A 26004-nucleotide genomic window follows, 5' to 3' on the forward strand; every position below is an offset into this window, starting at 1 on the left:
CTTCAAGAACCACTATGCACAGACGTATGCAAGACCTGGTTTTCAGCTGTCGCATTCCTTGTGTCAAGCCACTCTTGAACAATAGATAGCATCAGAAGCATCTTCTGGACTGCTGCTGAGTGGCCCACCATGTTCTCTGATTAAAAAGTAAATTTTGCATTTCCTTTGGAAATCAGGGTTCCAGAGTCTGGAGGAAGAGAGGAGAGGCACACAATCCATGTTGCTTGAGGTCCAGTGTAAAGTCTCCACAGTCAGTGATGGTTTGGGGTGCCTTGTCATCTGCTGGTGTTGGTCCACTGTGTTTTCTGAGGTCCAAGGTCAACCCAGCCATATATCAGGAAGTTTTAGAGCACTTCAAGCTTCCTGCTGCTGACCAACTTTATGGAGATGCAGATTTCATTTTCCAACAGGACTTGGCACACCAGTACCTGGTTTAAGGACTATGGTATCCCTGTTCTTAATTGGCCAGCAAGCTCGTCTGACCTTAACCCCGTAGAAAATCAATGGGGTATTGTGAAGAGGAAGATGTGATGCCAGATGCAACAATGCAGAAGAGCTGAAGGCCACTATCAGGGCAACCGGAGCAGTGCCACAGACTGATCGACTCCATGCCACGCTGCATTGCTGCAGTAATTCAGGCAAAAGGAGCCCCACCTAAGTATTGAGTGCTGTACATGCTCATACGTTTCATGTTCATAATTTTCAGTTGGCCCAGATTTCTAAAAATCCTTTCTTTGTATTGGTCTTAAGAAATATTCTAATTTTCAGAGATACTGAATTTGGGATTCTCCCTAGTTGTCAGCTACAATCATCAAAATCAAAAGAAACAAACATCTAAAACATATCAGTCTGTGTGTAATGAGTGAATATAATATACAAGTTCCACCTTTTTAATGGAATTAGTAAAATAAATACATTTTTGTTGATATTCTAATTATATGACCAGCACCTGCATATATACACCAGTTTGTGTGTGCTGCTAGCCTGGTTAAAACCAGCCCATTCTCAGTAGTAACTTAGTAATGGTCTGGCAAAGCTTCATAGACAAATCATTTACAAAGGGGCGTCACCAATGGACGTCTCTCAAATGCCTCTGTGTCCAGTTGGATATACAGTACTTAAAACCAGTAAGAGTGATGAAGGAGATGACGTATGCAGAGCTATATCAGACTTTTGCCGGATTCATTCGGTAAGACAGCGATAACATCTTTTTTTAGATATGAAGGCTTCGAGTGTTGTTCTTTGCTCGGGTTTTAATGAAAATGAAAAGTTTTAATCGCTTAAAACAGACGCGATAGCTGATTCGACGAGTGATGTTTCACGGCGGCATCCATCTTTGTAATGTACAAAATCTTCTTCACCGTCACTGCGCTGTCGTTGTAGTTTAAAGCCCACCCCAACGTTTCTGATTGGTGCCGTGATTTCTTGGCATTAGAAATGGGCTTGAATGGCCTCTTTGCCAGACTACTTGCAGAGCAAATTTAAATTTGCCGGAAGTTGCCTGCGTTTTCCCAGGCTAGGGTGCCCATTGGGAGGTCCGATTCATTTTAACCGATTGATTTTTTTAATGTGTTGGTTAAAAGTAACTATTGTTTCATTACATTGTTAGTCGCAAACACAGTTCTTCCCCATAGTCGTGTGATTTACAAAGGCTCTGCGAATTGGTCCAAATGGATCATTAAAAAAGCATTGCTTCAAATGATTGACTCTTTCAGAAATCAGTTCACATTGGCTTCTTCCCAACCAGCCTACAGAGTTGAAAAGAAATGATCTTTAGTTTATCAGGCAGAACTTATTTATCTTCCCATGGTGGGTGATGTGTCATCTTAAATAATTTAGTAATGACTGTCTGGGTATCCAGTCTGTGTGTCTTGTCGGCACAGAGCCCAGCCTCTTGCTTTTTAGACTGTTTGCTACAGCGTGTTTATGTTAACAAAAGGCTGAGTCAGCATTTGCCAACTTTGTTTTTATCTTTTTTATTTAAAAAGCAGTTGAAAAGGGGCCACAAAGAGAGTCGGCTGCATTAAGGCATCAACAGAAAGTTTGGGAAATGTTGCACGCTAAAATTGATCTCGTGTTGCCCATATTAAGATCATGGCACAATGTGTCAGACTAGCATGTGCAGAAACCACAAAGTCATGGGTCTGATCATTTAGCTTTTTCCCCTGATCCCATGTGCAGGCATAATCACTGAAAGTTACAATCTTTGATAGTGTAGAAAGGATTGATTTCTTGTCATATTAGTATTGAGGTATACCAACAATATTATATTCACTGCATCCAACATAGAAGCTCTACAATACAGTTTAGTCAAATCTGACAACAATACTTAAGTTTCCTGTCACTTTCAAGGACAGGCATTAAATCTAGGTGCTTAAAATGAGTTTTAAACACGTTCGTGCTATGCATGTCTACTTCACCAAAGATCAGTCTATCGCTATCTCTCTCTCTCTTTGTGCATTGTCTCCCCCACATGCTGGAGCCTTGTTCTACTCATCGATTTCTTTGTCTGAGTAATACTGGCAGGTGCTTTGATCCTATTTTAAACACAGAGCGATGGGAATGGAGCGGTAGGAGGGAAGCTTCCCTCCACTACCAAACGCAACAGGAAATAAAGTTTGGATTGATTTTCGGTTGATAAGCAATCTAATTAATTCCTTTGTTTTATGTTTTGACTTAATTACAGATTTTTTCCCCTTCTCTGTCAAGGAGCCTGAGTCTGTGGAGGTTCATTAATTCAGTCGATGAAATATACAAATTAGATCAGACAATAGATTGGGTCCTGTGAATGAGATTATGAAAATTGAATTCATAGTTTGGATTTATAATTTAAAGGCAGTCAGTTGTCGCACCGCTTCAGGGTTCTGTAGTAATTCATTTAGTTGCCTGTGTTATATTACCGCTGTCCGAAGCTTTCTTCGCCTCTCTGATTGGATGTTGGCGGACTTTTACTCTTAGGGAGTGTGCACACCACAGCTTTGAAAACGTCAGGCGGACGCCAACTGACAGCTTTTTTTCTGCCGACTGCCAGCTTGTTTCAGCTGAGCGCTTTGGTGGCTATAATACTTCTGCTTTGTTTATCAGTCGTTGAACGATGCGTCGGTTGGTTGTTGTGAAGTTTATCCTGCCCCTCCTCCATTGTGATTGGATGGCTGACATTGACGAGCTGAGTGTTTCCCCTAAAGTTGAATATTTTTCAACTCTTGGCGCTCAGCGCAGAAAAACTGCCGAGTGCCGGCTTTCAGCGCGAAAAGAAAAACGCCAGCTGCTGGCTTTTTTTGAAAAGCGCCGCACTTCCATTAGAGACAATTGAAAACATACGCCGGCCGCTGCGGGCGTAAAAGCTTTGGTGTGCACGCCCCCATACGGTGCATTCACACGGGGCGTAAGCGTTGAACATTCACTTTCAATGGGTGACGTCATGCGTTGCCGAACTGAATTGTGGATCCGTCGGCGCCGCGTCAGTGCCGTTGCTCGCGGCAGAAGTTGAACATTTCTCAACTTTTCAAGCGGTAACGCGTGCGTCAGCCAATCAGATTGCCTTATGCAAATAACATTTGCAGAGCCAGCCGATTACATTTATGGAAGACCGGAGCATGTGCTGCGGTCACTGTGATTGGCTGTTGGCCACGCATCAGACAAGCCTTCTGTCAAGCGTTAACGCTTTCGCCCCGTGTGAATGTACCATTAGTGCCAAACTAAGAGCAGTGTTCTGTGCTTTTGAGGAGAGAGAAGCAAAAAGTAGCCGTTTTCTAAACAACAGAAGTGCATGTCGATTGGCTGTCAATATATAATACTTACTAGGGATGCTCCGATCGATCGGGCAAAAAGGTATCGGCCGCATTAGGCATCATCACATTAAATCAGTGGTTCTCAAACTGGGGGCCACGAGATGGTGCCAGGGGGGCCCCAGTTTTATGACATTTTATAAAACACATTAATTTATCATGAATTCTGTGAAATTAAACCTATAAAAAATAAGGCTACTAACCAACAGCTAGCCTGACTACGTCAGACTTCGTACTTCCGCTAAATTTCATTACGCTTCTGTACTCAGTCTGAGATACCTCCCATTCAAACCGTTTTCCACCGGTCTCAAATTGACCGTCCAATCAACGAACAGAGGGCGGGCTGAGAGCCGTGACGTAGACGCTAAACGCCGAATCACGGTTGTAGTCTGTTGTGGACATGAAGACACAAGGCTTGTTCGACTTCACGTGGCGCTGCAAGAACCGACAGCCGGATGACGTCAAAGTGACGCGAGAACGATTCGAGAAATCATACGAAGTGTAATTTCGTCTCGCGGCAGTTTAACGTCATTTGCCAGTCAGTTCTAGCGGCGCCGCATGAAGTCGAACAAGCCTACAGAAAGCTCTGTTGTGGAGAACCGGCACTTGCCAACTTAAACCCGAACAAGAAAAGTGTTTGTTAAACATTTGAATGGAGATTATGTTGTTGCCCTGCTCCCGACAAGTTTTTGGAAAAGTTTAATTTATCAACTTTACCGATCGTCAGCGAGAAACTGTGTGCAGCACAGCTTGACGTGCACAACGATCGAGAAATCATGGAAGGGAATTATATTGTTCACAGTTAATGTTGGAGGACGCGTGGGCAAGCATTATTTGGTGACATTCCTGATTAACCAGAAAATAAGGTAGGGAGATTTAATTTACATATGGTTATTGTTGTCTGGTGGAAGAGTTTGAGAGGAGAGAGGGGCTTTCCTCCCGTTAGACGTGAGTGGAAAGCCACCATAAGGATAGTGTTCAACTAGCTCTGGCCCGATTTACTTTACATAATCTGCAAAAGTCGTTCATAGCCATGTTAACTCTGGTATTTCGCTCGATGGGTTTGTTTTCACATCATACGTGTATTTTACAGCAGAGATTCGATGCGGCTGATCCGGCGCATAAAGCACATCATATCCAAATGTTATGTGTGATTGGCTTACGTTTAGACCAATGATTTTAAACTTCAGACAAGCCCCTCCCACGAGAAGGAAAACGATTGTCAGTTATGCCCAGCCAGACTCTGTCTATGAAGCGAAGCAAAATAGCAGAGGATGGTATTACCAGGCTAACCAACAGCACTACTTTGTATAATTTAATGTTTTGTTTAGTTAAAATGTGAAGTTTTCGAACTCTTTTTTGTTTGGGCCGCGAAGGTATGCACCGTACACAAAGGGGGCCGCACGCTGAAAAAGTTTGAGAACCACTGCATTAAATCACTCGATCGGTACTCCCTAAATTTGCCAATCTCATGAACCGATCTTTCTATTTACTTTTTTATCATAGGGCTCCTGAATGTGGGTGCAATTTGAGACCATTTTTACACAGTGTGAGCATTTTAACAACATGTTGCTCATGTGTGACTTGCGAATTTGGATTGCTTTTTCTGCCTTTATAAAGAGATATGTGTATTTTCTATGAGGACATGCTCAGCTCCGGACTTCACATCCTCAAGAAACAGCTTATACAACATACATCTATCGCTGACATTGCATCTTCATGCCGAAAGTTTATTATTTGCATGCATTTTAAAGTTTTGACAGTTTAAACTTTCATTTGACCTTGCAGCTGCTCTTGTCTACGGTATGCACACTCGACGCACGCACACAGAAACAGCACATCATTCAGCATGACAGAGCAAAGTTCTCTTGCGTCTTAAAGGAAAACACCACCGTTTTTACTATGTTCTTACCTAAACTTAGACGAATGAGTACATACCCATCTTTTCTCAATGCTTCCCCTTAAAGGAACACGCCCACATTTTGGGAATTTAGCTTATTCACCGTATCCCCCAGAGTTAGATAAGTCCATACATACCTCTCTCATCTCCGTGCGTGCTGTAACTCTGTCTGACGCAGCCCCCGCTAGCTTAGCTTAGCACAAAGACTGGAAATGCATGGCTCCAGCTAGTATACTGCTCCCAATAAGTGACAAAATAACGCGATCATTTTCCTATTTATGTGTTGTGATTTGTATAGTCAAACCGTGTACAAATAACAAGGTGATATGAGACACAGCGATCTTTTAACAGTATACATACTGAGAACTATATTCTCTGAAGACGAAGCACTGCCGCATGGGCGGAGTGATTTGCACAACTCTGACCGAACTCTCTGCTCCTCACCAGGGGCTTCTCGTGTGCTGCGAGCAGATCACTCCGCCCATGCGGCAGTGCTTCGTCTTCAGAGAATATAGTTCTCAGTATGTATCCTGTTAAAAGATCGCTGTGTCTCATATCACCTTGTTATTTGTACACGGTTTGACTATACAAATCACAACACATAAATAGGAAAATGATCGCGTTATTTTGTCACTTATTGGGAGCAGTATAGCTGGAGCCATGCATTTCCAGTCTTTGTGCTAAGCTAAGCTAGCGGGGGCTGCGTCAGACAGAGTTACAGCACGCACGGAGATGAGAGAGGTATGTATGGACTTATCTAACTCTGGGGGATACGGTGAATAAGCTAAATTCCCAAAATGTGGGCGTGTTCCTTTAATCGTTGTACAGCGCAACATAAATGTATTAGCATTTAGCACTTAGTTTGCAGCACTTCTACCTCGGGCGCAGTAACATCATCACTCCTGAGAACTCCCTCACTCAAACTAGTGACGAAAGTGCTCTTCCACCATACAATATAGTTCTCATTTTTTATCCGCTTAGAAAATCGCCACGTCTTATTTTGTGCAACCATACTTACTTGTGTAACTACTCATGTAACAGAAAACATGAAAGTGTTTCATTCCTGTTTAGATCCTAAGGAATGAATGGTGCTATGCTAAATGCTAACATTCACAACACGCTGTACAACGTTTAAGGGGAAGCATTAAGAATAGAGTGGTACCGTATTTTCAGGACTATAAGTCACTTTTTTTTATAGTTTGGCTGGTCCTGCGACTTATAGTCAGGTGCGACTTGTAAGTCAGTATGAATTAATTTTGACACATATGAACCAAGAGACAACATTACCGTCTACAACTGTGAGAGTCCGCTATATGCTGCTCCTGTATTTATGTAATTCAATAAATTCAGTAATGTGGAATGATGAGCCTGCGAACTTGATGCACGTTGGCTTGTTCTGTTCATTTAGCCTATTCAGCTTTCCAGGTATGTTCTATACGCTATTGTGTATCGTGTAAATAACTGTTTGTATTACGTTAACGTACGGACACCTATTCAGCCTGCTGTTCTGTGTGCTGTTGTTTAGTTGAATAACTTGCCTTTCCATATTTTTTGTCTTCATGACGCATTTTTGATTGATGCGACTTTTACTCTGGAGCGACTTATAGTCCGGAAAATACGGTATGTATTATTTGACCTATGGCTAAGCCACGCCCCCTCCTCTCACTCGGACAAACAATCAACATTCAGTAACAGGTGCTATGGCAGCTGTCACAGTAGGAGACATTTCACAGGAGGCAGTTGATGATTTTTGGAGACAGAAAGACTATATATCATTCTGAATTCACTAGAAAGGAAATGAACTATGCATTGGGGGGTTATATTAATAATTTTACTGTTGAGAACGTCGATGAAAAGCTTCAGCTCCACGCAAAAATTTACAGGTCACAGTGTAAACGCGATAAATCGCATCTCGGTTGCCATCATGATCAAATTAAATATGTACAGGTCTAAGTTGCATACGTTTCCAGGACAAACCTTTTTACCATCTTAGCAAGTACCTTTTCGTTAGTTTGGTGCTACAGTATTTACATGAATCATTCAGCACAAGATGCTATTACAAATAACATTTGTTATTTCGATTATTTACAGATACGTTAATGAAACTAAGTGATATGATGTACAACGCAGCTAGAAGCTAACGTTAACGTTTTCTAATGTTAGGCTAACGTTACGTTAGATATGTTAAAGATAACGTTCAAATACATTGTTGACTTAGCTTAAAACAGATGTAGACATCCTTGTTTACTTTATCCATGTTTAGTTGGTGGTGTGTTCTACCGCATAACTTAATCCAGAGCAAACAGTTATTTCAGTTAAGATGTGGCTTGGAAAAAGGTAAAAAATACGGGTTGCATGTACCCCATGGACACTGTTTGACCATTTTAAACTTAAAATGACAAGAAAGTAAATAAACTGACCTACTGCAATGCATTTTATTGGACATGTAAGCAGAGAATGTCCATGTGTATTGGGTTTGCTAGCGCACTGTGATTTGCACATCGCATTTGGGGGCGTGGCTTAACCATAGGTCAATTGATGGAAGAACATATTAAAATATTGAAAACGGTGGTGTTTTTCTTTAAAGCTACAGTAAGCTAATTAATTTGTCAACAATATTAAAGAGAAAATCACTCTCTGCTCATGACTGAAGAATTGTTTTACTTTGTAAGAATGCATCTATATTTCATTCTAAAGACTCTCTAAAAAGCAATAATATACCTGATTAAATAATATAACAAAGGCAACATCGGTGCAACAAGAAATCGGTTCTGGGTATCGGCTGCAAAATCTTAATAGTAGCATCCCTAATACTTACTTATACAATCTAATATATGTGTCCTTGCTTATAAAAAATATAGGCATATAGTTATCCCAAGAAAAATGTGTCATGTATTTGGTGTTCAATACTACTTTGGCCAATGGTATATGTAATATGCATACATGTACAATTATGTGACAGAATTTTATATCTGTCTATGTGCATGTGTGTGTTTTACATGTATTTCTATAGTTTAAGTTTCTGTATGTTTTATATAAGAAAGGTGGAGGATATGCCTATCTGAAAGGATTTGCTACAGTCTTCTGGTGTATTGACAATCTATACCTCAATACTAGTGAAGAAGAGAGGTGATTGCAGGGAGTAAATTAAGAGACAGAGCTATAGAGTGAAAATATATGCAGAGGTAAAAGATAAAATAGACTTTGGAAGATAGACCTTTGAAGGAATAGTCAAAGACTTTACTATTTTTTTTTTCGGAGAAAAACATTAAAAATTAAGTAATTTATGACCATTTCCACCCTGTGTTTCAGTCTGATTTGTGTGTTTACTGTTTAAGATTGTTCGGCCTTGCTCCGTGTCCCACACAATCATGATTGTAAGCATGTATTCCTTCAGAGTCGCTTCTCTGACTGAAGGCAAGTGGGTGGAACCAACAAAATGATGATGTGCTGTGTCTTCAGGGCAGGTCATATGAAAATTAATCTATTTTATTCATGTACTTCACTTATCTATCCGATTACATAAATGCTTTTAAATTGAAAAGAAGGGGATTTTAAGATATGAAACTTGCAGGATGCATTAAAGGGACTGTAAGTAGGATTTTAAGTGTTTTATTAATCAAAATCAATGTCTTTATTCATAAATATGTCCTCGTTGGTGTCAAATGACCTCTGCCAGTGATCTGACTATTCTTTGTTAATTTCTTCTCTTTACTTACATTGAATGGGTAAGTCCAAGGAGGCATCCATTTCATTCCGCCGTATTGATAAACTATAATAGCAGAGAGGGACAAAAAGCACTAGCCTACCAACGCGTTTCCACAACGCGTTTTCATTCAGAACACATGAACCAGCTGCAACGGACGAGATCAGCGATTACATAACGGCTACAGTAGTTGCAACACGCATTTGGAAAGGGGAGGCGCTAGAGAGCAATGTTCGTTTGAACGCAAAATACAATTCCACCACTAGATGGGGGTAAATCCTACTTATTGCCCCTTTAATGATACCAATACCATATGTCAAAAGATTCCTAATGTCACAGCCGCTTTAAAAAGCACTTTTGGCTGATTCACGATTTTACATTACCTTTGGTGTGTAAGTGTGTATTTGTACATGTTAACAATATGCAAAAGGTACAAACCCCAAAGTAAACGATGACGCGAGTTGACGTTTACAACGTAAATCTCCTTTCTTGGACTATAACAAACACACGGATTGTAGGCAACAGTTTACTTCCTGGGATTTATGATGTGGACAAGACTGACATTATCATAATTCCTCCCATTTCGGACTCCACCTGTAAATGAACTCCTGTTAGCATTGCATTGTGAGCGAATCTTTTATACATGGTAACAGGGTTTCCCACAGAAAATTTGTTAGTTAAAATCTTTGTCAGAAAATAGGCTACCCTCCAGACATGACGGACCACGTCTCATTTCGGTTGTGTGGTGCGTGTGCATGCTCCCGGTGTGAAGCGCGTCTGCGCTATTCTCCGAGATGTCTTACCAACTGGCTAGTTATCCTCCAGACAGTGACAGTCCAGACCACGTCTTTCTCATTTCGCTCGCGGTGTGATGCGCGTACGCGTTATTTTCTGAGATGCACTTGATGGCCTTTTGTGCAGCGATTTTTTTTTTTGACGATCTAGTTAAGGCGGTACGGTTTCCAAGCTTAGGCGAGCCGCCTTAACTGAAATATGCCGCGGGAAACCCTGTGGTAAGGAGCGTCACATTCCTGGCTGACGTCAGATGTATTCAGGCCAAAAACAACGTCCAGACTAGCTGGCCAATCAGGGACACAGCGCTTTTCAAATCGATGAGTTTTGTACAAAATCCATGTGTTTCAGGAAGAGAGTGAAATCTGAAGCTACAAAAATGTACGGTATGTGGAAAGTAATGTGTTTTTTGAACCATAAACAATGCAAACATATTGAATTATTGTTATATTGTAAATACACAAAATAGCGTTTTTAGCAATGAAATAGGTGCCCTTTAAACAGCAAGAGATGGAAAGAAAAGGAGAATTTGTGGCCCATTTAGTGTGTGTCATGGCAGCTCAGCCTGTGTTGTGTACAACAGACCTGAAAGAGAAACAAACCCCAAAACAAGCACACACTTTTAACCCCCCCCCCCCTCGCCACCAACAGCAGCTCTGCTTGCCTCGGAGCACCAAAGGGTTCGGTAAGAGAAGATGAAAGTGGTTTAATTCAGTGCATTTAAGCTTTATTGTTTGTCTCGGTTATTACTGAAAACGGGCATGAGAGAGGATTTGAGATGCAGAACCGCACAATAGCCTCATTGTTTTTATGCTCTGTAATTAATGAAGGAGGTATGAGTGTCCTTCTCTTGTGTATGCTTGTTGGGTCATTCTGTTTCTCTCTTTCAGTCACAGAATCTCCCAGGATGTTTTCTTTCTTTTGATTGCCAGCCAAGACCGCAGTGACAAGAATCCTTGTGTGGCATTTCTGAAACTCGCATGGCAGAATTCCCCTTTTTATGTGCACGGTTCCAAGAGCCTCGCCACCCCATAAAAGTGACAGATAGCATGCCATGTGTTTTGAACTTTACACTGATCAAATTTCATCCCCCTGTATAATTATTGAAATCCAACTGCTCTGGCTCTTGGCTCGCATTCACAAGCTCAAAGAGAAATGCTAGCATACCATTGAGGCGCATGCGAAGCTTGGCACTGGGCCGAAAGCAGAGGTTTGCTTTCGCTATGCAGGATCAGGTGTTTCTTATAATAAATGTCTGTTGAGGAACTCGGGTTTATGAAAATAGACGTTTTTCTTTAAAGAAGAATTCATTCCAAGTTTCTGTCTTTTTGTTTGGTTAATTTTTATTTTATTTCATAATTATGGCATGAAGAATGTGTTTTCAATTGCGAACTTCATTAGGAGAAGAATGTTAGAATGCAGTGCTGAACTTTGAAGCTGTGGTTCTGGTGAAAAACGGGAGTGTTTAAAAGTGAAAATTACGTCTTGGGTGGTACATTCCTCTTTATGCCAAAGCAAAACAGGGGCTCTGTAAGGAGATTGATGGGAATGTACAGAACTAACACCAAAAGGTCTTGCTAACAGTTATGATATAATATACACAGCCACTAGTATTGGGTTACACAAAAACAACTTTGGCACCCCTGGCCATTTGATCTTTCCACTTTAAAGTGGCCTGGTCTGATGATTATGGTGGCCCTACAATGATGAGTATAAGGGACTGCTGTGACTTTAAGCAGTTTGTAATTCAATGTGAATGAACACCAGTGTTTTGCTGCATAGCTCAGGATAAATTATGAAGTAAATATTTGTGATTATAATCAGTACAGGCTAGAAGTCTTTCTCAACCAATCTATGTTACGAGTGCAGCAAAGCGGTCTTTTGCTTTTGTTTTTGGCAGTTTTAAGAGGAGACAAATACAGTTTCACAGCATAGAGGATATATAAGGAAACCCAAACGCAAAACTTGATGTGCACCTATATCATTGCTAAAAAACAATGTTATTTTGTGTATTTTGTATAATACAATGTGTTTGTGTGGTTTGTGGTTAAAAAACACATTATTTTCCACATAACGTACATTTTTGTAGCTCAAGATATCCTGCCTTTCTCAAATGCGTTGATTTTGTACAAAACTCATCGATCTGAAAAGCGCTGTGTCCCTGATTGGCCAGCTAATCTGTACGATGTGATTGGCCTGAATACCTCTGACGTCAGCCGGAAATGTGACGCTTCTTAAGATTCGGTCACACAGGAGTTAATTTATGGCGCTTTTCCATTACATAGAAACCCACGGTTTGGTTTGGGTGAGCTTACTTTTTGGAGCTACTCCACTGGGTGCTGTACGTAGTACCCAATACTTTTTTTTGTACCACCTCGGTCAGGGTTACAAGCGACCCGAACTGATACCAAAACGTGAGGCGAAAACACTCTAGATCACTGATTGGTCTGAGAGAATCGTCACTACCAGCGTAATCGCTATAATGTAAGGATTTTACATCTAACACTAATGTAAGGTGCTAGCTTGTGCTGTCTGACACCAGCGGTGTTTTTACAGAAACTGTCATGTGAGGCAGAGGTAGTGATAAACGCAATGAGCAAACATCTATTTGTGGTGGATCAATTTGAACTTTGTGGTGGACTGAGAAATAAATAAATGTATGGGAATGTACAACAACGCTCTCACTTGTATGATGTCACAGCAGTAGGAAGCGCAAATATAACAACACGCCTATAACCCCTCCCACTCCGAAGTGTTACTAAACTCGATGGAAAAGCTAACCAAGCCAAAGTGAGGTGAGCTGACCCGACCTGACTTAAACCAAACCGTGGGGTACTATGCATTGGAAAAGCGCCATTACAGGCTATTGAAAGTCACCAAGGGGACTATTTTTGGGCACTGCATAATATTGCGCCTGCTGCAGCTATGGTATGGTAAGTCCTTGATTATTTCGCCAGAATGAGAGTAAAGTTCCTAGCCATATCAGCCTAGAAAATCACAACTTTTAATTTTCCGTCGGTCTTAGTACACGAGAGTTTAATATTAAATAGGAAAAATGTAGAAACTTTTTGGTCAGATTCAATGGATTATGCTAAGATACCGTATGCTAAAAGTGATAACGCCAGACCCGGAGATTAGCTGAATGGATTCCAGAACGTTAAAAATCAAATGTTTAAAGGAACACGCCCAGATTTTGGGAATTTAGCTTATTCACCGTATCCCCCAGAGTTAGATAAGTCCATACATACCTTTCTCATCTCCGTTCGTGCTGTAACTCTGTCTGATGCAGCCAACGCTAGCTAAGCTTAGCTTAGCACAAAGACTGGAAGTGAATGGCCCCAGCCAGCACACCGCTCCCAATAAGTGACAAAACAACGCGAACATTTTCCCATTTATGTGTTGTGATTTGTATAGTCACACCGTGTACAAATAACAAGGTGATATGAGACAGCGATCTTTTAACAATATATATACTGAGAACTATATTCTCAGAAGGCGACACACTGCTACCTGGGCGGAGCGACCTGCTTGCAGCACCCGAGAAGCCCCTGGTGAGGAGCAGAGAGTTCGCTCAGAGTTGTGCAAATCACTCCGCCAAAGTAGCAGTGCCTCGTCTTCTGATAATATATTTCCCAGTATGTATACTGTTAAAAGATCGCTGTGTCTCATATCACCCTATTATTTGTTCACGGTGTGACTATACAAATCACAACACATAATAGGAAAATGTTCACCTTATTTTGTCACTTATTGGGAGCAGTATGCTAGCTGGAGCCATTCACTTCCAGACTTTGTGCTAAGCTAAGCTAGCGGGGGCTGCGTCAGACAGAGTTACAGCACGCACGGGGATGAGAAAGGTATGTATGGACTTATCTAACTCTGGGGGATACGGTGAATAAGCTAAATTCCCAAAATCTGGCCATGCTCCTTTACCTTTAGGGCTAGTCCTAGACTAAAATGCTTTTTTGAGTCTAAACTTTAAATGGCTTGCACTAACATATCTTCTTAAAATATACCAGTGCCATTGTTTTGTCTTATGATTCACATCAGTAATGTTTTTGGTAAGATATGTTTGTAAAAACGACTTAAATTTCCTAATATAACTAAGGCCTAGTCCTGAATTAATCTAAACCCTGTCTGAGAAACCGCCCCTGTAAGTTTTTCTAATATATTTTATGCTGGCAATGTTTTTGTTGTTTGCAAATCCGCTAATGTGGCTTTTTATAACTCAGACTGTGACTTACAGTATTTTAGAGGTTGCGCCTCTGGAGGTCACATTTATGGGCCATTGCGGGCTCATTTAAGTAACTGTAATAACTGGCAACTGGGCTGTCAAAATACACTATTGAGTAAATTGGCAGTGGGCGGGATCACACAGACCAAAACAAAACAAGACATTCCGAGACGGAAAGCACAAAGAAAGACAATAACTGGCTATGTTTTTCAGAGAAACAGATTTGTTTTCTAAATATCTACGAATATATTATGCATTTTGTTTTGCATGACAAAGTTCAAATGTAATTGTAGCGTCACTGACTCTCTTGCTTTTCTCTACTTGAGGAGCTACAGTATTTGGTGCAGTGAAATACAATAACAAGACCTGGCTTAACCCCATATTGTCTCACAATCATCCTTAGTATTTGATTTAGCTTGATGCTGTTTTTTCTTCTTTCATTCTTTATCTTTCCCTTGACTAATCCAATAAGGTGAAAACACAGTGGAAAAGCACATGTGACTGTAATACCGCTAATAGTCTCTTTATCGAATCTCATCTTTGTCACTGAATTTAATGGGTGTAATGGGCTGTAATAATACGTCCTATGCTTCTGCCTTCTCTGCACCCCTCCTCTTGCCTTTTCTTTCTTTTATTCTCTTTCTTTTTTCTGTGACAATCCTCCTTATGATTTGACTCATCAAGACCTCACTGTCAGATCCATACAGGAGTCTGGCTGTATTAAAGCGTAGTGTGACCTCATTAGATGGACCAAGATAATGGCATTTTGTGTCATTCAAAAGTTTCATTTAGTACATATTTCAATTGAGATGCTTGTGGGTCATGTTATTATTTGTTCATTCATTCTGTGTTGAGGTACATTTAGGATTTTCTCTTTTTTTGTAGGATTTTGGGATAGAGGCTTTGACCTAGATAACCAAGACCTGCGCAACTTCTTGGGTACCAAATACACCAAGGTTCCCTTGATGCACAGATCAGGTAATTATTTTATTTGTGTACAGTATAAAATAAATTTAACACAGTTAATATATAATGGCTCTCTTTCAAAACCTAGTAAGCTACTATAAAGGCAGCTGCCTTCTAGGACAGCATCTTAACAATTTTAAAACACTATATGTGCAGGAACTTTATACAACACACAATATAATTGGTGTCTCTTATAAGAACCTTTGATTTTTAGAGCAATTCCAGCATTGTGGATGTGACATTTGCAGTCAAAACTTGAAATATAATAGAGAATGCATTTATTACCAATATACCGTATTGAACTGTTTGTTTTTCTAAACCCCTGATAATAGATTTCAGACATTTATTTACAAGTTTTCTATTTTAGATAAGGGCAACAAGCATGCGTTATGGATGGGACAAAAAAGTTTTTGGGAGATACTTTGTTCGAATTATGTAAATTAAAAAGCACAAACTAGAAGCAATAACAAATAATACCCAACAAAAGGAAATGTTTAAATAAAATGTTTATTTTATCTTAACTTTGTTTGCGGATTTATAAGGAATTTATATGGACGTTAAATTTTTCAGTTAGACGTGACAGTTCTATAATTTGCACTTAACTATGATAAATAATTAAAAAAATATTTGCATAATGTATTTGTGTGTGTATTGTGTGTAATTATTATGTATATATAAATACTCACATACATGTGTAAAGTTTTTTTTTTTTAATGTATAATATATCAAATCTAAATAAAGAAGTGTGTGTTTGTTTGTGTGTGTGTGTGTGTGTGTGTGTGTGTGTGTGTGTGTGTGTGTGTGTGTGTGTGTGTGCGCAAATGTTTCTTAAATACATACATGCATGTGTGAAAATAATTACACACAGTGCACACATACACATATATTATGCATAAACAAACTTTTATCTTGCATGCGATTAATCAGTCCTAAAAAATATTTCAAAAACTTTAATAGAGATAGGTATTTAAACCACCAAATATTGACATCTGAGTTTTCAATATGGTTCAAAACTTTGTGCAAAAACGTTACCTTTTATAATAAAGTTGACATTTGCATGGAATTGATTTAAATAAGTTTAGCATGTTGCTATAATTAGCTAAACCACACTAAGCAGGATTTTCAACATTCAAACTTTTCCCCTCCTCTCGGGTGGAAGTAACAACTTTAGCTAGCACTATATGTAAACTTTCAGCACTGAATTTACAGTTACAAAGATAAATGTACAAATGTACACCACTATCTTTGAGTCTCCAACAGCCTGCCATATTCACTGGAAAGGCTTGTGCTGTCACTTAAAGTCAATTGTAGATACCTCAAGGGTTATCTTCAGTAGTAGTAGCAGAACATAAACTGCTTGTATAAACATTGCAAGCTACTACTGAGACAACAGTAAATATCTGTCCAACAGTCAGTGCTTGCCAGCGGGTTAAAGACAACCCCAGATTTATTCGGCTTTCAAAACAAGCTTTGTCTGACATTTTGCCTTTGTGCATTAAAGGGATAGTTTAGCCAAAAATGAAAATTCTGTCATCATTTACTCACCTTGAGTTGTTCTAAACCAGTATAAATTTCTTTGGAAGATGGAAGATATTCTGAGCAATGTTTGTAACCAAACAGCTTTGAAGCACCATAATATTTTTTCCTGCTATAGCAGTCAGTAGTGTTTCTGCAGGAATACAAATATCTTCCTTTGCTTTCAGCAGAACAAAGAAATTGATACAAACTGAGGAGAGTACATTTTTGAGTGATCTATCCGAAGCATTCAGAGCCCCCCAAAACTCTACAAAAAAGAACATGGCACAAACAGAGGACAGTGTTTCTGCAGACACATGATCCACTACAAGCATGTGGTGGTGTCTATGTAATGACTGCTAGATTTTTTTGTTTCCATACTTTTAAATCTTGCAAAATACTATTATATTAACTGTTATATACTATTATATTACTATTATATGACTTATTTACGTATCCCCCAGAGATAGACGCAAGTTATCATATCCAACGTAAATCTCTTTTCTTACAACAAACACACGGATTGTAGGTAACAGTTTACTTCCTGGTGATGTGAACAAGACCGACATTATCATAATTCCTCCCGCTTCGGCCTGTAAGTTAACACCTGTTAGCATTGCATTGTGACTGAATCTTTCAATCATGGTAAGGAGCATCACATATCCGAGGTATTCAGGCCAATCACAACGTACAGACTAGCTGGCGAATCAGGGACACAATCAGGCACACAACACAACACTGCGTACATACCCTTTTTATCTCTGTGCGTGCCGTAACTTTGTCTGACACACCCACCGATAGCCTAGCTTAGCACAAAGACTGGAAGTGAATGGCTCCAGCTAGCATACTCCTCCCAGTAAATGAAAAAATAATGCCAACATTTTCCTATTTATATGTTTAGTGATAATCACAACTCTGAGCGAACTCTCTGCTCCTCACCACCGGACTTCTCAGGTGCTGCAGGCAAATCACTTTGCCCAAGTAGCAGTGCTTCGCCTTCTGAGAATATAGTTCCCAGTATGTATACAGTTAAAAGATGGCTGTGTCTCATCAAAACATATAAATAGGAAAATGATGGCGTTATTTTGTCAGTTATTGGGAGCGGTATGCTAGCTGGAGCCATTTACTTCCAGTCTTTGTGCTAAGCTAGGCTAGCTGTGGGTGCGTCAGACAGAATTACGGCACGCACGGAGATGAAAAACGTATGTATGTACTTATCTAACTCTGGGGGAATATGCTAAAGTCCCAGAAAGTCGGCGTGTTTTTTTAAGTAATTTTTTTGTGATTTACTGTTTTCTAAACTCTAAAAAATGCTGGGTTATTTTTAACCCAGCATTGGGTCAAAAAGGGACAAGCACAGCCCCAATGGTTATAATTTATAGTTTCAACCCCAAATGCAGTTTTTTTAACTCATTTTCTGGGTTAATTTAACCCAACTGCTGGGTTTGTCCCTTTTGGCCCAATGCTGGGTTGAAAATAACTCAGCATTTTTTAGACTGTACATTAAATTAATTTTTTTTACAAAATGCAATATAAGTCTCATTTGTGCCTAGAATGTATCTGTGAAGTTTTAGATCAAAATACCCCAAATATCATTTATTATAGCATGTCCAATATGCCGCTATTTGTGTGTGTATCTTTAAATGCAAATGAGCTACTGCTTCTCACTCCCTTACCAAAAGACACAGTCAGTGCTTTTAGTTAAAATAGATCTGATTTCTATGAATACAGTCTAAGACCATAGTATCTGGCAGACAGAATACAACTATGGTAATGCAGGACTGTCAGTCCGTGGCCATGGGCGGGGCTTTATCAGTGTGATGTCATATTAGCAAGAGAGCCAAAACAGCATGTCTATTGAGATTGGTTTAATAGATTAAAAATAAGGAATAGGTGTATTTTTTTCATTGTAGGGTGGTTGTATGCATGCACTGCCAACACACATTTATGTCCAAACTTTTTTTTATTATTATGATTTTGCATAATAGGTGCCCTTTAATATTGACTGAGTAAGGTCAGGAATCAATGATTGAAAGCAAACTTTGATGCTCTTAATAATTAGATTATGACAGTTAAACTTGGATTTCACAGTCAAAGTCAATTCTCAATTGTCAATTCTGCTAAATAGAGACAGAGTGCAGTTATGCAAATTTGAAAACCATGCCCACCGGGGGGGAAAGCGATCCAACCGTCTCCATTGACTTTGTATTGCGAGAAGCCGCCTCCTTGTCATTTCTGGCTTATAACAAAAAACTAAATAATGCCTAAAAGCTGCTGTGTGACAATATGTACAGCTAACAAGCCAAAGAACCCAGAAATACGTTTTTATAAGCTGTCGAGCCGTAAAACACAGTCTTTAAGGAGAATAAAGTGGATCGCCGACTACGTTTCCCCCTATTGGACGCAGTTCTACTAATAGTATTACTATGAAAAGTTGCCTGTTTCCATTTCTGTGTCTTTAAACGCTCCTTTTTTGGGGTCGACAGCTTATAAAAACTTATTTACAGATTAAACTTAAAAACAGATTAATACCTAAAAGCTGCTGTGTGACAAGGTGTACATAACAACCCCAAAAAACCAAATACGTTTTTATAAGCTTTCAACTTAAAAAAAACGAGCGTTTAAAGACACAGAAATGGAAACAGGCAACTTTTCATAGTACTCCTATTAGTAAAACTGCGTCTAATAGGGGGAAACGTAGTCGGCGATCCACTTTATTCTCCTTAAAGACTGGGTTTTACGGCTCGACAGCTTATAAAAACTTATTTCTGGGTTCTTTGGCTTGTTAGCTGTACATATTGTCACACAGCAGCTTTTAGGCATTATTCAGTTTTTTGTTATAAGCCAGAAATGACAAGGAGGCGGCTTCTCGCAATACAAAGTCAATGGAGACGGTTGGATTGCTTTCCCCCCCGGTGGACGTGGTTTTCAGGTTATGACGCGCTGCGCTCTGTCTCTATGTACAAGACCAGGGTTTCCCACAGAAAATTTGTTAGTTAAGGTGGTAGGGTTGGGCGAGTGGGCGGGGCAGAGGGCGTGGCAATCAAAGGGGTGGGGCGTATGCGTCATGTTGAAAATTAAAATATTTTTATTTAAAACACTCAAATAAAACTTAATTTTGAAGAAACTATGACAGAAAATGAACAAATACTAGATTATTAATGAATAAAATGTTTTAACAGATACCTTTAATGGGAATAGCTGCATGATGAAGTGAAACTAAAGGGTTAATAAACACAAACTAAAGCAGATGTTGTAGAACGCTGGCGAACCATGATAGATGGCGCAAAAATGGTAAAAACTGATTATTTCCCACTATTAATTACATTATCTTAAAGGAGTGTAACTGCATGTAAATAATGCACATAAATAAAGTGAGCAAGAGCGCTCAACAATTATATCTAATCAACAGGCAAGTGAAACCTAGCTAGCAGGTTGCTCAAACAACAAAATCACCAGCTAACTTACTTTAAATTTGCAAGAACTATAGACGAATACAATAACAGGCTTAACTAACCCCAAAACATAAGTCCACTTACAGTTCTCACGGACACGCGTTTTATCAACTGGCTATCCTCCAGACATGACAGACCACGTCTTTCTCATTTCGGCCGTGTGGCGCGCGTCCCCGCTCGCGGTGTGAAGCGCGTACGCGCTATTCTTCGAGATGCACCTCACGGCCTTTTGTGCAGCAAAATTTTGTTTTTTGACGATTTAGTAAAGGCGGTAGGGTTTCCAAGCTTAGGCGGGCCACCTAAACTCGAAATATTGTTTCCTTAACCCTGCAGTGTACAACAGCAACAACAACATTACAGAAAAAGTTTTAGAGAATTAGAAATAAATAATATACAATATTTAAATAAAAAGAGACATTGCGGCACATAAGAATAGTGTCTATTCTCAGTAATCTAAAGATATGCAGCATAATATAGTTTAATACATTGAAATAAATGACTATTGTATATTAATGCATGATGGGATTGCCATGTCCCAGAAGGTTATATGTGATGCTGCCTTTAGAATTTTGCCAAAAGAAGGTATCTCTGAAAGCCTTTATATCAGAAGCATGATGCCTTACAATGCTATCTAGGTTGAAAGCTTACTAGGATGTGGAACAGAACTCAAAACTGTCAAATCTCTGTTTTTAACACTACCCACAGGCATTTACAGACACTTTGAAGACATGGAGAACATGGTGCAAGTGTTGGAGCTGGATCTGTCCGAAGGGCATGCCAGCATAGTGCTGCTTTTGCCCTTCCACGTGGAGAGTTTAGCCCGACTGGACCGCCTTCTGACACTGGAACAGGTGGAAAAGTGGCTGGAAAAACTTAATTCCACAAGCATGGCGCTGTCCCTCCCTAAAACCAAGCTTAGTAGCATGGTCAATCTAGAGGTAATAGTCTAAATTATTCTACATAAAACTTCCCACACAATCATTACGAGTTTGTGGTACACATTCAAAAATACTCATAGACATTACAGATGAATATTCCAAACACACAATGTAGATAAGAGTCATTTAGAAAGCTAATGGAAGATATCTAGATATGGCATTAGCATAATGAGAACGAACCATAGGTCATAGATTATTCTCACTCGGAGGGAGAGCTATTTTCCTTTTAATGGAAATTGTATTTGCTCTGAAATTGCCATCAGTTTATGTAATGCAGTTTTATGTGTCTTAAGACATTGAGCTATGCTCTTTGTTCTCTAAAACATTCGTCAGTTGTTCACCATAAGTGTTGCTTTCATTACCTTCTTTACAGCTCTCTTTCTGCGCATCAGCAGATTAAGCATGTTTCTTTCTTGCTCCGTTACCAAGGTTTAAATTATACAGTAGAGGGATTTGGGTACTTTCAGCTTGAATCCTCCCACAGACGCTTAAAACAAACAGTTGGTGGGGTCTTAAATACTGTGGTATATAGAATATGCTACTGCAGAACATTTTCAGTTCTTCATAATACTTTATAATAAAAGGAAAGTTTGGAAACTAAGGGTTTTTGCTGTGCGGTTGCTATGATGTTCTGGGTGGTTGCTAAGTAGATGGTTACGTTTTTCTACTCATTTCACCATCCATCCAGGGATAATCCTAAATCTGATTGCTTTAAAAAGCAGTAGCACAACTCTTCAAGTCACGTGACATAGAAACATTATAAACATGTGTGGAAACAAACTGAGTGGAATAAGTTTTAATACGCCAGTTTACATGCTTATTTAAAGGGACACTCCACTTATTTTCCAGCTCCCCTAGAATTAAACATTTGATTTTTACCGTTTTGGAATCCATTCAGCTGATCTCTGGGTCTAGCACTAGCACTTTTAGCATAGCTTAGCATTATCCATTGAATCTGATTAGACCATTAGCATCTCGCTAAAAATAACCAAACAGTTTCGATATATTTCCTATTTAAAACTTGACTCTTTTGTAGTTACATTGTGTACTAAGACTGACAGAAAATTAAAAGTTGCGATTTTCTAGGCAAATATGGCTAGGAACTATACTCTCATTCTGGCGTAATAATCAAGGACCGTAACATGCGCTTAAAATAGAGTTTCAATATTTTTCCGATATTTCGGTATTTTCAGGACGCGCAATGATATTATGCAGCAGCCGAAAATAGTCTAAACTTTTAATGGCAGAGGACTATTTTCAGGCACTGGGTAATATCATTGCGCCTCCTGAAAATATAGAAAGATCGGAAAAATACCGAAACGCTTTGGTTATTTTTAGCACAGGGCTCCAGACTAGGGATGGGACAATTACCGGTTTCACGATTAACCATGATAAAATGTCCTGGCGGTTAGTATTATCGTTTAAAATGTAATTATCATTACAACCGTGTTTGTTTACCGTGATTTTGAAAACTTGCGGTAAATCCTTTCCAGTCAGAATCAGCTTGACGCACGCACGCGTGCAACATTGGTTTTTGCACGAGAAGGCGTGGCGGAAGGCAGTAACAGGTGCACTGTGTTTTAATGCGTTGCTTATGTGTGCATTTGATGTTCTTATTTAAGGTACTATTCATTAAAACAGGTTCATACATCTCCGGGCTCCATGTTAATGTTCATTTAATGCAGGGGTGTCCAATACGACCAGTCGATCGCAAATGCAATGCCGGTAGATCGCACATAAATTAATAACTGTGTATGCTGCTCCACGCCTCCACAACCTTCGGAAAACAAAGCGCCAAATTGGCATTATGGTCTTAGAAACAAGTCTTTTTGAGTTGCTGCGCATTTCTTCTCAAGTGTGTTTTTATCAATCTTATGCCTGCCTGCTGCAGCTGACCCCGGATTTCCACCGACTGCGGAGCGGCTGCAGATCGGCTCCGCTGCGTTACGGCTCCGCTGTCCGCCAATACCCACCGGATCCGTATTTGTTGCAGAGCGGCTGCGTGCTGAAGTGACGAGGACCTGTGAGTTCTCGCAAATTCACATAAAGATCGCGCGATATCTAGTTCTGTCTCCGCCCATTATGACGTTAAATTATGAAGTTATTACAAACCAGCCCAGATCACAACACGAGATCTCGCGAATTCAGGTATGATCACGCGATAAAGTCATGGCTCCGCCTTGCGGAGCTGTCCGGCATCCGTCAAAAATAGAAGCTCTGCGTATTTGTGCCGGAGGGCTGCGGATGGCCGGAGCTGTGACGGATTCGGAGCGCAGTCAGTGGAAATACACACATTGACTTGAATGGAAACCAATTGACTCCGCCGCCGTTCCGCAGCGGATCCGCAGCCGTTTCGCAGTCGGTGGAAATCCGGGGTGAGTCGTCTAACTTCCGAAATGTGGATGCACATTCTTGTATGTGCGCGCGACCGACCGACCGAACGAGAGAGAGAGAGATGCATCTGATAATGTTGTCATTTTCTAGTTTATTTAATCAAAACTGCATCTCCGCTATAAGGAGTACTCGGCATGTACTCAATGATTTTTTTTTAACTCCTCAAAAAGAATGGAGTAATGGTGACAGCCCTAAATTCAACGTAGAAATAGTCCTCCTAACACACATTTAAAGTGTTATTAAAAAATGTAACAGTGTTTTGTAAAAAAAAAATTTTTAGCAGGTAGTTCTTGTCGGCATTATCATTTTAAACGTAGATTGCCACACAAAAAAGGCTGGACACCCCTGATTTAATGTTTATGCTTAAAAAAGTGCATATAGCTGCTAATTGTATTTGTTGTTTGCTGATTTTCAAAAAATAAAACTTGTTAAAATGTTTTCAGTGTGTGTATCAGTTCTTTTTGAACATTTCCATCTCAATTTAAGAAAACCATGATAATACTGATAACCGTGATAACTTTGTTCACTATAATCATGATATGAAATTTGCTAACCGTCCCATCCCTACTCCAGACTAACTTTTTTTTGGCCCCCAACTGAAAACTTTAGGGGCACAACCAGAAAATTTAGGGGCACACACCGTAAATCAACATCCTAACCAAATATTCACATTTCTACTAATTTCCACTTTATTACTAATAAATACGTTAATGATAGATGCAGAAAGAATGTGCTGTTTTCAAATTCAGTGTCACATCACAAAAAAGGTCAAATTTACTGGTCGCATATGTGCGACTGGATGTAAAATTCAGTGGCACTCCCAAAATTTGGTGGCAAAATGCCACCATTTAGCACGATGCTAATGGTCTAATCAGATTCAATGGATTATGCTAAGCTATGCTAAAGATCGCTAAGATCATCTGAATGGATTACAAAACGGAAAATGAGTATAGTTTTAAAAAAGTGGAGTGTCCTTTAAATCTTTAAGAAAACGTTTATCAGGAAAATTAAAATTTTCTCAGTTTACTCACCCTCATGTCATCCCAGGTGTATATGACTTCCTTCTTTCAGCTGAACACAGTCTGAATTATATGAAATAATATCTAGGGGTCTTCCAAGCTTTGTAATGCCTCTGAATAGGGGCCAAGATTTGAAGCTCCAAAAGCACATCCATCTATCATAAAAATAATCCACACTCCAGGTGGTTAAGGGGATACTCCAGCCAAATATCAAAATGACCCCATGATTTACTCACCTTCAAATAATCCGAGATACATATGTCCATCATCTTTCAGATGAGCACATTTGCAGTTATTTTAGTAAATGTCCTTATAATGGGAGAAAATGGGGAACAACTTCTGACTTTGAAGGCCAAAAATAGTGCACCCAGAAGTAATCCACTTTGGTGAGAGGCTAAGCACTGTGTATCACCGTGTATCACCGACTATCGCAACATGCCTACCCTCATTAAGAAGTCATTCTTAGTTAGAAGATTGCCAGAAGATCTTGGAGTCAGATAGCAGAGAGTAACAAAGTTTTAGAAAAGCACAGATGGCGCTGTCTGCACTGTTAAGCAGATCTGGATTAGGATGACAGAATGACAGCTACTAGACTTGTTTGGGCTGTTGGGTTCAGGAAAGGAAACAATTGCTTCATGGCGAAGCACGTTTGGTTTGCGGTGTTGTTTTTTGTTTCTTGTGTTGAACAAGTAGTAGATTAATGTATAGGCCTGTGCGCCTGTGTGGTGTTCTCCACATACATTGCAAAGGTGAAGAGTTTTGGAGTTTGATGAATGATTTTGTGACATCTTCTGGATTTCCACATCTTCCTCCTCATCAGTCTTTTTCCTGCCTCGGATCCGTCCTGTCTACTTGACCGTTCTTCTCGTTTTTCTTTTCTCTCTCCGGCTTTGCTCTCTCTGTCTTCCCTCTCTGAATGTCTGACCTCAGCTAATCTATCTCCTGCTCAGAGTCCACCAGTTCCTCCTACTTTCTCTTTCTTTATTCATCACTTCATCCAGCACCTCAATCTCTCTGTCTGCCCTTTCATTCTCGCTCATTTCAGACTGCTTGGAGTCAGCTCATCTTCGGTTTGCCTTTTTTCCCTTGCACTCATACTTGATTTCGTTCTTCTTGTACCTTATTCATATATGCCAGCACCCTTTCCTTCTGTCTTGCGAATTTCACTCATAGTCATCATTTTTGTATGGGACTTTTAGAAAACCATTGAAAAAACTGTTTGGGTAAGGCATGCAATGAATCACAATATCATAACTGAATTGTGCAAGAGACGTAGTGTGTCTATAACAGATAGGGG

At 39.7% G+C, this 26004-nt stretch overlaps 1 protein-coding gene across 3 annotated transcripts in view; it reads left to right on the forward strand.

Moving 5' to 3' along the window:
* The window catches only part of serpinh2 (serine (or cysteine) peptidase inhibitor, clade H, member 2), a 49788-nt gene that overhangs the window by 9170 nt on the left and 14614 nt on the right, over nt 1-26004 (forward strand). For all 3 annotated transcript variants that reach the window (XR_008642825.2, XM_055198188.2, XM_055198178.2), the window contains exons 3-4: nt 15306-15398; nt 21062-21294. Coding sequence is in view for 2 of the 3 variants with exons in the window: in XM_055198188.2 (XP_055054163.2) it covers nt 15306-15398; nt 21062-21294 (326 nt within the window). In the remaining variant the exon portion in view is untranslated. The remainder of the gene's footprint in view (nt 1-15305; nt 15399-21061; nt 21295-26004) is intronic.

Source organism: Misgurnus anguillicaudatus, chromosome 21, assembly GCF_027580225.2.
Source record: "Misgurnus anguillicaudatus chromosome 21, ASM2758022v2, whole genome shotgun sequence".
Taxonomy (NCBI): domain Eukaryota; kingdom Metazoa; phylum Chordata; class Actinopteri; order Cypriniformes; family Cobitidae; genus Misgurnus; species Misgurnus anguillicaudatus.